Source organism: Ranitomeya imitator, chromosome 6 (genome assembly GCF_032444005.1).
Source record: "Ranitomeya imitator isolate aRanImi1 chromosome 6, aRanImi1.pri, whole genome shotgun sequence".
Classification (NCBI taxonomy): Eukaryota; Metazoa; Chordata; class Amphibia; order Anura; family Dendrobatidae; genus Ranitomeya; species Ranitomeya imitator.
This window is the reverse complement of record NC_091287.1, coordinates 5,165,979-5,178,503: the sequence shown is the minus strand read 5'-3', so window position 1 is coordinate 5,178,503 and position 12,525 is coordinate 5,165,979. Positions and strand designations below refer to the sequence as shown.

At 53.0% G+C, this 12,525-nt stretch overlaps 1 protein-coding gene across 1 annotated transcript in view; it reads right to left on the bottom strand.

Annotated features, from left to right (window-relative positions):
- The window catches only part of LOC138641596 (uncharacterized), a 118,148-nt gene that overhangs the window by 103,986 nt on the left and 1,637 nt on the right, over positions 1 to 12,525 (bottom strand). Inside the window, exons 2-4 of the mRNA XM_069729096.1 lie at positions 11,563 to 11,726; positions 9,793 to 9,891; positions 2,369 to 3,803 (exon numbers count right to left, since the gene is read on the bottom strand). Coding sequence (XP_069585197.1) covers positions 2,369 to 3,803; positions 9,793 to 9,891; positions 11,563 to 11,726 — 1,698 coding nt within the window. The remainder of the gene's footprint in view (positions 1 to 2,368; positions 3,804 to 9,792; positions 9,892 to 11,562; positions 11,727 to 12,525) is intronic.

The following is a 12,525-nucleotide window of genomic DNA, read 5'->3' as shown; positions in this document are numbered from 1 at the left end:
TGTCTGAGCAGCAGGAACATGGTCTGACCCACAGTATGGGATCACAGCTCCTGGGCAGGGGAGGAAGCAGAAGACTATACTGACATTACAGTATGGGATCACAGCTCCTGGGCAGGGGAGGAAGCAGAAGACTATACGGACATTACAATATGAGATCACATTTCCTGTTCATGTGAGGAAGCAAATGACTATACGGACATTACAGTATGAGATCACAGCTCCTGGGCAGGGGAGGAAGCAGAAGACTATACTGACATTACAGTATGGGATCACAGCTCCTGGGCAGTGGAGGAAGCAGAAGACTATACTGACATTACAGTATGGGATCACAGCTCCTGGGAAGGGGAGGAAGCAGAAGACTATACTGACATTACAGTATGGGATCACAGCTCCTGGGCAGGGGAGGAAGCAGAAGACTATACTGACATTACAGTATGAGATCACATTTCCTGTTCATGTGAGGAAGCAGATGACTATACAGACATTACAGTATGGGATCACAGCTCATGGGCAGGGGAGGAAGCAGAAGACTATACTGACATTACAGTATGGGACCACAGCTCCTGGGCAGGGGAGGATGCAGAAGACTATACTGACATTACAGTATGGGATCACAGCTCCTGGGCAGGGGAGGAAGCAGAAGACTATACTGACATTACAGTATGGGATCACAGCTCCTGGGCAGGGGAGGAAGCAGAAGACTATACTGACATTACAGTATGGGATCACAGCTCCTGGGCAGGGGAGGAAGCAGAAGACTATACTGACATTACAGTATGGGATCACAGCTCCTGGGCAGGGGAGGAAGCAGAAGACTATACTGACATTACACAGTATGGGATCACAGCTCCTGGGCAGCGGAGGAAGCAGAAGACTATACTGACATTACAGTATGAGATCACAGCTCCTGGGCAGTGGAGGAAGCAGAAGACTATACTGACATTACAGTATGGGATCACAGCTCCTGGGCAGGGGAGGAAGCAGAAGACTATACGGACATTACAATATGAGATCACATTTCCTGTTCATGTGAGGAAGCAGATGACTATACGGACATTACAGTATGAGATCACAGCTCCTGGGCAGTGGAGGAAGCAGAAGACTATACTGACATTACAGTATGGGATCACAGCTCCTGGGCAGGGGAGGAAGCAGAAGACTATACGGACATTACAATATGAGATCACATTTCCTGTTCATGTGAGGAAGCAGATGACTATACGGACATTACAGTATGAGATCACAGCTCCTGGGCAGGGGAGGAAGCAGAAGACTATACTGACATTACAGTATGGGATCACAGCTCATGGGCAGGGGAGGAAGCAGAAGACTATACTGACATTACAGTATGGGACCACAGCTCCTGGGCAGGGGAGGATGCAGAAGACTATACTGACATTACAGTATGGGATCACAGCTCCTGGGCAGGGGAGGAAGCAGAAGACTATACTGACATTACAGTATGGGATCACAGCTCCTGGGCAGTGGAGGAAGCAGAAGACTATACTGACATTACAGTATGGGATCACAGCTCCTGGGCAGGGGAGGAAGCAGAAGACTATACGGACATTACAATATGAGATCACATTTCCTGTTCATGTGAGGAAGCAGATGACTATACGGACATTACAGTATGAGATCACAGCTCCTGGGCAGTGGAGGAAGCAGAAGACTATACTGACATTACAGTATGGGATCACAGCTCCTGGGCAGGGGAGGAAGCAGAAGACTATACGGACATTACAATATGAGATCACATTTCCTGTTCATGTGAGGAAGCAGATGACTATACGGACATTACAGTATGAGATCACAGCTCCTGGGCAGTGGAGGAAGCAGAAGACTATACTGACATTACAGTATGGGATCACAGCTCCTGGGCAGGGGAGGAAGCAGAAGACTATACTGACATTACAGTATGGGATCACAGCTCCTGGGCAGGGGAGGAAGCAGAAGACTATACAGACATTACAGTATTTTGTGAGGTAAATCATTTCACTGCCCGTTTTTAATCAATATTTCACCTGAAAGAAAGTATCAGCTTTGATCCTGTGCTGTAATGTCTGCATACTCTCTTGTGCTTCCTCCCCTGCCCAGGAGCTGTGGTATGATCACACCATGTTCCTGTATGGTCGGACACGACCATTACACACTACACAGCAGGGGACATTTATAAGATTACATCAGTACAGGAACATTTTATTTATCATATCCAATTGTGGAAATTTTTATTATTCCAAGATCTATTGATTAAAAACTTTTGTTCTTATAAGATCCCCTTTAATCCTCCACGAACAAGGAGGTAGGACGGTGTTGTTATACAAGTTACCAAGCGTCTGCCGCTATTGGCTCCTTACTGTGCCGTTACCTTTTTCCTCTCCTTCTCCAGCACTCTCCACTGCTCGCAGCACTCCTCCAGCTGCATGTGGAGCTCATTAGCGGGGCCGCTACGATTCCTCGATGGGCGATATTTGTTGAATGGAGCAGGAAAGGGGAGAAACGGCGGAGGAGCATCACTGCAGAACATGTCACTGATAAATGGGGGAAAGGGGCCGAGATCATCACAGTGGAACAGATCGATGAGGTCAGAGTATGGGAAGGGAGGAGGAAAAGGGAGGCTGCTGGGAGGAGAAAACGATGGGTGGTTAAAAGGGAGGTTCTGGCTTTGCTTGAGGTCGGCCATTAATGAAAAGGAGGGCAGGAAGGAAGCGTTGATGAAGTCTGACATATTTCCCATGCTAGGGTCCTGCTTTCTCTGGAACCCACTATAGATGGGTGGGATCGGCTTCCCATATTGGGGGTTCCACCCTCGTCTCCCCCTTCTCTCTGTATTAGTAATGGGCGGGCTTGGTTTTTTGGCATATCTCTCAGGGCGGCCAGGGGCAGACGTCTGCTGTGGAGGGGACCAGTTGGGTGGGTAGTTTGGTGGCGTGTTACAATACACTCCCTCCTTACTGGGAGACAGATGACTGAAGGCCTTCCTTCGATTTTCCTGGTAAGGTGGGCCATTTTGTTGCCCCTCTTTTTTGGCCAAGGGTATACCAGAGAAATGTCCGGGATGATGAGTAGGTGATCCATCGGACATCGTGGAGCCCACGGGTGATGGTAACGGGCTGCTCGCTTGATTTTCGTTTCTAGCCGTCTCCATTTCTAACCATTTCTGGTGAAACCCTTCACTTGGTAGGAGCGGCGTCTCTTGATAATTAAAGTTGTCAACCTTAAGAAAGGTGTTGAAGCTGTCGGGAGCTCCGCTGTAGGGCATCCTGTGTGTAGACTCTCTAGGATTGTAGTACGCTGGTGCGTGGACGCTCAGAGGTGTGAAGTCTCTGATACCTGAACGGTACTTTGGGCCCACTGGAGTCGGCTTCATGAATCTTCCCTTTGTCTTGTCATCTCTGCACCAGTGTCTATGGACACCTGCATATTCCTGAGGTCCCTTCTGGGACTGAGCGTTAGCTGAGGGGTTCAGACGGTTCATGCACTGGTCAGTTCCCTCCATCGGCTGTAAAGAAGTACTCAGATCTAGTGCTGGATTTTCAATGTAGAGATCCTTCAGGAAATCTTCCACTTGAGCACTACAGGCTTTTGGGCTGGAAATCCAAGTGTCCAGCAGGCCGAGGTCCTCAAACCCTCTCTGAAGAGACTCCATGTCCGGCAGCTTCCTCCTCGACTCCTCATAAAGTGGAGGGCTGAGTACACTGGGAAAGTCTGGATGTCCTGGAGCCATACTGGGAGTAGACTCAGAAAGGTGATGATGGTCAGCAGTGGCCCAGAGAGGAGGGAACAGTCTAGAGAGCGAATTCCTGAAAATCCCAAGCACATTAGTGAGAAAGGAGGATAAAGATGTGACTGCACCCTAAAGAACGTACGTGAGAAGTGCCGCACTCAACCCAGCCCCACTCCCCCGTTATCAGCAGCAAGGTCCGCCTCCCCCATTATCACCAGCAAGGTCCGACTCCCCCGTTATCACCAGCAAGGTCCGACTCCCCCGTTATCAGCAGCAAGGTCCGACTCCCCCGTTATCAGCAGCAAGGTCCGACTCCCCCAGTTATCAGCAGCAAGGTCCGACTCCCCCGTTATCAGCAGCAAGGTCTGACTCCCCAGTTAACAGCAGCAAGGTCCGACTCCCCCGTTATCAGCAGCAAGGTCCGACTCCCCCAGTTATCAGCAGCAAGGTCCGACTCCCCCGTTATCAGCAGCAAGGTCCGACTCCCCAGTTAACAGCAGCAAGGTCCGACTCCCCCGTTATCACCAGCAAGGTCCGACTCCCCCGTTATCAGAAGCAAGGTCCGACTCCCCAGTTAACAGCAGCAAGGTCCGACTCCCCCGTTATCAGCAGCAAGGTCCGACTCCCCCATTATCAGCAGCAAGGTCCGACTCCCCCGTTATCAGCAGCAAGGTCCGACTCCCCAGTTAACAGCAGCAAGGTCCGACTCCCCCGTTATCAGCAGCAAGGTCCGACTCCCCAGTTAACAGCAGCAAGGTCCGACTCCCCCGTTATCAGCAGCAAGGTCCGACTCCCCCAGTTATCAGCAGCAAGGTCCGACTCTCCCAGTTATCAGCAGCAAGGTCCGACTCTCCCAGTTATCAGCAGCAAGGTCTGACTCTCCCAGTTATCAGCAGCAATGTCCGACTCCCCATTATCAGCAGCAAGGTCCGACTCCCCCGTTATCAGCAGCAAGGTCCGACTCCCCCAGTTATCAGCAGCAATGTCCGACTCCCCCGTTATCAGCAGCAAGGTCCGACTCCCCCAGTTATCAGTAGCAAGGTCCGACTCTCCCAGTTATCAGCAGCAAGGTCCGACTCCCCTGTTATCAGCAGCAAGGTCCGACTCCCCCAGTTATCAGCAGCAAGGTCCGACTCTCCCAGTTATCAGCAGCAATGTCCGACTCCCCAGTTATCAGCAGCAACGTCCGACTCCCCCATTATCAGCAGCAATGTCCGACACCCCCATTATCAGCAGCAAGGTCCGACTCCCCAGTTATCAGCAGCAACGTCAGACTCCCTCATCAGCAGCAAGGTCCGACTCCCCCATTATCAGCAGCAAGGTCCGACACCCCCATTATCAGCAGCAAGGTCCGACTCCCCCATTATCAGCAGCATCGTCCGACTCCCCAGTTAGGCTAGGTTCACATTGCGTTAGTGCAATCCGTTTAGCGGATACGCTAACGGATTGCGCTAACGCAATGTCCAAAAGGGGATTGCGTTCGGCAATCCCGCTAGCGCAGATGCCCGATCTGCGCTAGCGAGGATCGGACCCTGAACGCTGCAAGCAGCGTTCGAGGTCCATCCGACACTAACGGCACATCGCAGACGCATGCCAAAAATGGCATACGTTTGCGATGCGTTAGCGATCCGTTAGCACATTGCAGTCAATGGGTTAGCTAACGGATCCGTTACATAGCATTAATTGCGACATTTGCGCCATGTAACGGAGTCCGTTAGCGGACACCCACTAACGCAATGTGAACCTAGCCTTATCAGCAGCAAGGTCAGACTCCCCCATTATCAGCAGCACCATCCGACTCCCCCGTTATCAGCAACAAGGTCCGACTTCCCCGGTATAAGCACCAACATCAAACTCCCTCGTTATCAGCAGCAACATCCGACTCCCCCATTATCAGCAGCAACGTCCAACTCCCCAGTTATCAGCAGCAACGTCCGACTCCCCAGTTATCAGCAGCATCGTCCGACTCCCCCATTATCAGCAGCAACGTCAGACTCCCCAGTTATCAGCAGCATCGTCCAACTCCCCCATTATCAGCAGCAACGTCAGACTCCCCCATTATCAGCAGCAAGGTCCGACTCCCCAGTTATCAGCAGCATCGTCCGACTCCCCAGTTATCAGCAGCAACATCCGACTCCCCCATTATCAGCAGCAACGTCCAACTCCCCAGTTATCAGCAGCAACGTCCGACTCCCCAGTTATCAGCAGCATCGTCCGACTCCCCCATTATCAGCAGCAACGTCAGACTCCCCAGTTATCAGCAGCATCGTCCAACTCCCCCATTATCAGCAGCAACGTCAGACTCCCCCATTATCAGCAGCAAGGTCCGACTCCCCAGTTATCAGCAGCATCGTCCGACTCCCCAGTTATCAGCAGCAACGTCAGACTCCCCACTATCAGCAGCAAGGTCCGACTCCCCCATTATCAGCAGCAAGGTCCGACTCCCCCATTATCAGCAGCAAGGTCCGACTCCCCCATTATCAGCAGCAAGGTCCGACTCCCCCATTATCAGCAGCAAGGTCCGACTCCCCCATTATCAGCAGCAAGGTCCGACTCCCCCATTATCAGCAGCAAGGTCCGACTCCCCCATTATCAGCAGCAAGGTCCGACTCCCCCATTATCAGCAGCAAGGTCCGACTCCCCCATTATCAGCAGCAAGGTCCGACTCCCCCATTATCAGCAGCAAGGTCCGACTCCCCCATTATCAGCAGCAAGGTCCGACTCCCCCATTATCAGCAGCAAGGTCCGACTCCCCCATTATCAGCAGCAAGGTCCGACTCCCCCATTATCAGCAGCAAGGTCCGACTCCCCCATTATCAGCAGCAAGGTCCGACTCCCCCATTATCAGCAGCAAGGTCCGACTCCCCCATTATCAGCAGCAAGGTCCGACTCCCCCATTATCAGCAGCAAGGTCCGACTCCCCCATTATCAGCAGCAAGGTCCGACTCCCCCATTATCAGCAGCAAGGTCCGACTCCCCCATTATCAGCAGCAAGGTCCGACTCCCCCATTATCAGCAGCAAGGTCCGACTCCCCCATTATCAGCAGCAAGGTCCGACTCCCCCATTATCAGCAGCAAGGTCCGACTCCCCCATTATCAGCAGCAAGGTCCGACTCCCCCATTATCAGCAGCAAGGTCCGACTCCCCCATTATCAGCAGCAAGGTCCGACTCCCCCATTATCAGCAGCAAGGTCCGACTCCCCCATTATCAGCAGCAAGGTCCGACTCCCCCATTATCAGCAGCAAGGTCCGACTCCCCCATTATCAGCAGCAAGGTCCGACTCCCCCATTATCAGCAGCAAGGTCCGACTCCCCCATTATCAGCAGCAAGGTCCGACTCCCCCATTATCAGCAGCAAGGTCCGACTCCCCCATTATCAGCAGCAAGGTCCGACTCCCCCATTATCAGCAGCAAGGTCCGACTCCCCCATTATCAGCAGCAAGGTCCGACTCCCCCATTATCAGCAGCAAGGTCCGACTCCCCCATTATCAGCAGCAAGGTCCGACTCCCCCATTATCAGCAGCAAGGTCCGACTCCCCCATTATCAGCAGCAAGGTCCGACTCCCCCATTATCAGCAGCAAGGTCCGACTCCCCCATTATCAGCAGCAAGGTCCGACTCCCCCATTATCAGCAGCAAGGTCCGACTCCCCCATTATCAGCAGCAAGGTCCGACTCCCCCATTATCAGCAGCAAGGTCCGACTCCCCCATTATCAGCAGCAAGGTCCGACTCCCCCATTATCAGCAGCAAGGTCCGACTCCCCCATTATCAGCAGCAAGGTCCGACTCCCCCATTATCAGCAGCAAGGTCCGACTCCCCCATTATCAGCAGCAAGGTCCGACTCCCCCATTATCAGCAGCAAGGTCCGACTCCCCCATTATCAGCAGCAAGGTCCGACTCCCCCATTATCAGCAGCAAGGTCCGACTCCCCCATTATCAGCAGCATCGTCCGACTCCCCCATTATCAGCAGCAAGGTCCGACTCCCCCATTATCAGCAGCATCGTCCGACTCCCCAGTTAGGCTAGGTTCACACTGCGTTAGTGCAATCCGTTTAGCGGATACGCTAATGGATTGCGCTAACGCAATGTCCAAAAAGGGATTGCGTTCGGCAATCCCGCTAGCGCAGATGCCCGATCTGCGCTAGCGAGGATCGGACCCTGAACGCTGCAAGGTCCGACTCCCCCAGTATAAGCACCAACGTCCAACTCCCCAGTTAGCAGCAGCATCGTCCGACTCCCCCATTATCAGCAGCAATGTCCGACTCCCCAGTTATCAGCAGCAACGTCAGACTCCCCCATTATCAGCAGCAAGGTCCGACTCCCCAGTATAAGCACCAACGTCCAACTCCCCAGTTAGCAGCAGCATCGTCCGACTCCCCCATTATCAGCAGCAATGTCCGACTCCCCAGTTATCAGCAGCATCGTCCGACTCCCCCATTATCAGCAGCAAGGTCCGACTCCCCCATTATCAGCAACAAGGTCCGACTCCCCATTATCAGCAGCAAGGTCCGACTCCCCCATTATCAGCAGCAAGGTCCGACTCCCCCATTATCAGCAGCAACGTCCGACTCCCCAGTTAGGCTAGGTTCACACTGCGTTAGTGCAATCCGTTTAGCGGATACGCTAATGGATTGCGCTAACGCAATGTCCAAAAAGGGATTGCGTTCGGCAATCCCGCTAGCGCAGATGCCCGATCTGCGCTAGCGAGGATCGGACCCTGAACGCTGCAAGGTCCGACTCCCTCGTTATCAGCAGCAAGGTCCGACTCCCCCAGTATAAGCACCAACGTCCAACTCCCCAGTTAGCAGCAGCATCGTCCGACTCCCCCATTATCAGCAGCAATGTCCGACTCCCCAGTTATCAGCAGCAACGTCAGACTCCCCCATTATCAGCAGCAAGGTCCGACTCCCCAGTATAAGCACCAACGTCCAACTCCCCAGTTAGCAGCAGCATCGTCCGACTCCCCCATTATCAGCAGCAATGTCCGACTCCCCAGTTATCAGCAGCATCGTCCGACTCCCCCATTATCAGCAGCAAGGTCCGACTCCCCCATTATCAGCAACAAGGTCCGACTCCCCATTATCAGCAGCAAGGTCCGACTCCCCCATTATCAGCAGCAAGGTCCGACTCCCCATTATCAGCAGCAACGTCAGACTCCCCCATTATCAGCAGCAAGGTCCGACTCCCCAGTTATCAGCAGCAACGTCAGACTCCCCAGTTATCAGCAGCATCGTCCGACTCCCCAGTTATCAGCAGCATCGTCCGACTCCCCAGTTATCAGCAGCAAGGTCTGACTCCCCATTATCAGCAGCAAGGTCCGACTCCCCATTATCAGCAGCAAGGTCCGACTCCCCATTATCAGCAGCAAGGTCCGACTCCCCATTATCAGCAGCAAGGTCCGACTCCCCCATTATCAGCAGCAAGGTCCGACTCCCCCATTATCAGCAGCAAGGTCCGACTCCCCCATTATCAGCAGCAAGGTCTGATTCCCCCATTATCAGCAGCAAGGTCCGATTCCCCCATTATCAGCAGCAAGGTCCGACTCCCCATTATCAGCAGCAAGGTCCAACTCCCCCATTATCAGCAGCAAGGTCCGACTCCCCAGTTAGCAGCAGCAAGGTCTGACTCCCCATTATCAGCAGCAAGGTCCGACTCCCCATTATCAGCAGCAAGGTCCGACTCCCCATTATCAGCAGCAAGGTCCGACTCCCCATTATCAGCAGCAAGGTCCGACTCCCCCATTATCAGCAGCAAGGTCCGACTCCCCCATTATCAGCAGCAAGGTCCGACTCCCCAGTTAGCAGCAGCAAGGTCCGACTCCCCCATTATCAGCAGCAATGTCTGACTCCCCCGTGATAAGCAACAAATGTCTGACTCCCCTGTCACGTAATCGGCAGCAATGTCCGACTTCCGCCCAGACCTCGCCGTTATCGTCAGCAACATCCCCCATTAGCAGTGCAGCATCATTGAGGATCAGCAGACACAGACATGACACCCAGCTCCATCATGACATATATGTCACCCCCGATCACTAAGCGCCGGCGTCCCCTCGGCTCTTTACTCACCAGTCTGTAACTCCATCCCGGTCATTATCCTCTTCCAGAAATCGTGACTCCGACCCAATCACACTGGAACGCGGCTCCTCTGAGAAAGCCACAGGCGAACTGTGCGAATAAGGGAAGGGTTAATGTCATTAGATAAAGAGACAGACAAAAAACATTCATAGGCCTGGAGGACCCTCCACAAGGTCTCCCCCATACAGTGATATATGACCCCTTCCCCCCATATAGCGATCTATAACTCCGTCCCCCCACACAGTGATATAATAAACCCGTACAGTAAAATATGACCCTGTCCCCCCATACAGTGATACAACGACCCCCACACAGTGATATAATAACCCCGTACAGTAAAATATGACCCTGTCCCCCCATACAGTGATACGACCCCCACACAGTGATATAATAACCCCGTCCCCATACAGTAAAGTACGACCCTGTCCCCCCATACAGTGATACAACGACCCCCACACAGTGATATAATAACCCCGTCCCCATACAGTAAAGTACGACCCTGTCCCCCCATACAGTGATACAACGACCCCCACACAGTGATATAATAAACCCGTACAGTAAAATATGACCCTGTCCCCCCATACAGTGATACAACGACCCCACACAGTGATATAATAACCCCGTCCCCATACAGTAAAGTACGACCCTGTCCCCCCATACAGTGATACAACAACCCCCATACAGTGATATACGACCCCGTCTCCCCATACAGTGATATAATAACCCCGTCCTCACAGTAAAATACGACCCTGTCCCCCCATACAGTGATATATCGACCCCCACACAGTGAAAAAATGACCCCGTCCCCCATACAGTAAAATACGACTCCGTCCCCCCCATACAATTATATACAACCCCGTCTCCCCATACAGTGATATAAAACCCTTTCCCCCCATAGTGATGTATATATGACCTGTTCCCCCATACAGTGATATAATAACCCCGTCCTCATACAGTAAAATACGACCCTGTCCCCCCATAGTGATATACGACCCCATTCCCCTATACAGTGATAGAATGACCCAGCTCCCCACACAGTGATATAACGACCCCCATACAGTGATATAATGACCCTGTCCCCCATGCAGTAAAATACGACTCCGTCCCCCCCAGTTATATAAAACCCTTCCCCCCATAGTGATATATATATGACCTGTTCCCCCATACAGTGATATAATAACCCCGTCCTCATACACTAAAATACGACCCTGTCCCCCCATACAGTGATATACGACCCTGTCCCCCCATACAGTGATATACGACCCTGTCCCCCCATACAGTGATATACGACCCTGTCCCCCCATACAGTGATATACGACCCTGTCCCCCCATACAGTGATATACGACCCTGTCCCCCCATACAGTGATATACGACCCTGTCCCCCCATACAGTGATATACGACCCTGTCCCCCCATACAGTGATATACGACCCTGTCCCCCCATACAGTGATATACGACCCTGTCCCCCCATACAGTGATATACGACCCTGTCCCCCCATACAGTGATATACGACCCTGTCCCCCCATACAGTGATATACGACCCTGTCCCCCCATACAGTGATATACGACCCTGTCCCCCCCATACAGTGATATACGACCCTGTCCCCCCATACAGTGATATACGACTCCATCCCCCATAGTGATATAATGACCCTGTCCCCCCACACAGTGATAGAATGACCCAGCTCCCCATACAGTGATATAATAACAATGTCCCCCACATACAGTGATATAAGGACCCTGTTTTCCCCCGCGGTACCTTTCGTCCTTGCGGCCCCGGGTGCTGGGGGCCCCGGCATCATCCACACATACAGACCAGCTGCTGTATAACTTGGACTGGGGAACCGTCGCAGCTGCACTGGGAATCTCAGTCATAAATTGGGTGAGCAGAGGAGCGTCCATCCTCCGAATCATGAGCTCCATCTGCAGAGAGAAGTGAGAAGTGTAAAGTATGGTGGACACTCAGAAAACTACTGTGTATAACAACTCCCAGGATTTCTGCAAGCACAGTACAGAATCTATCAGAGATAGTGGCAGAAACAAGCAATCTCACACCGTGTGCCCACAATCATCACAGAAGCCCCTGCAACTGTGACACGGGCAACAAGACTGACGCCAGAAGCGACAGCGATAAGGGCAGCAACACCGACAAAGGCAGCGACAAGACACGGGCAGCGTCAACGACACGGGCAGCGTCAACACAGCATCGACAACGACATGTGCAGCGACAACGACATGGGCAGCAACACCGACAAACGCAGCGACAAGACACGGGCAGCGACAACGACACGGGCAGCGTCAACACAGCATCGACAACGATATGTGCAGCGACAACGACATGGGCAGCAACACCGACAAACGCAGCGACAAGACACGGGCAGCGACAACGACATGGGCAGCAACACCGACAAACGCAGCGACAAGACACGGGCAGCGACAACGACACGGGCAGCGACAACGACACGGGCAGCGACAACGACACGGGCAGCGACAACGACACGGGCAGCGACAACGACACGGGCAGCGACAACAACAAGTGCAGCGACAACGACATGGACAGTGACAATGACACGGGCAGCGTCAACGACACGGACAGCACCATCGACAGTGACAAGGGTGAGACAGGGAGCTTTAACGACAGCTACAAAGACACAGGGAGCGACACCGACCACTACAATGACACGGGGTGGGACACTAACAGCGACACCGACACGGGGAATGA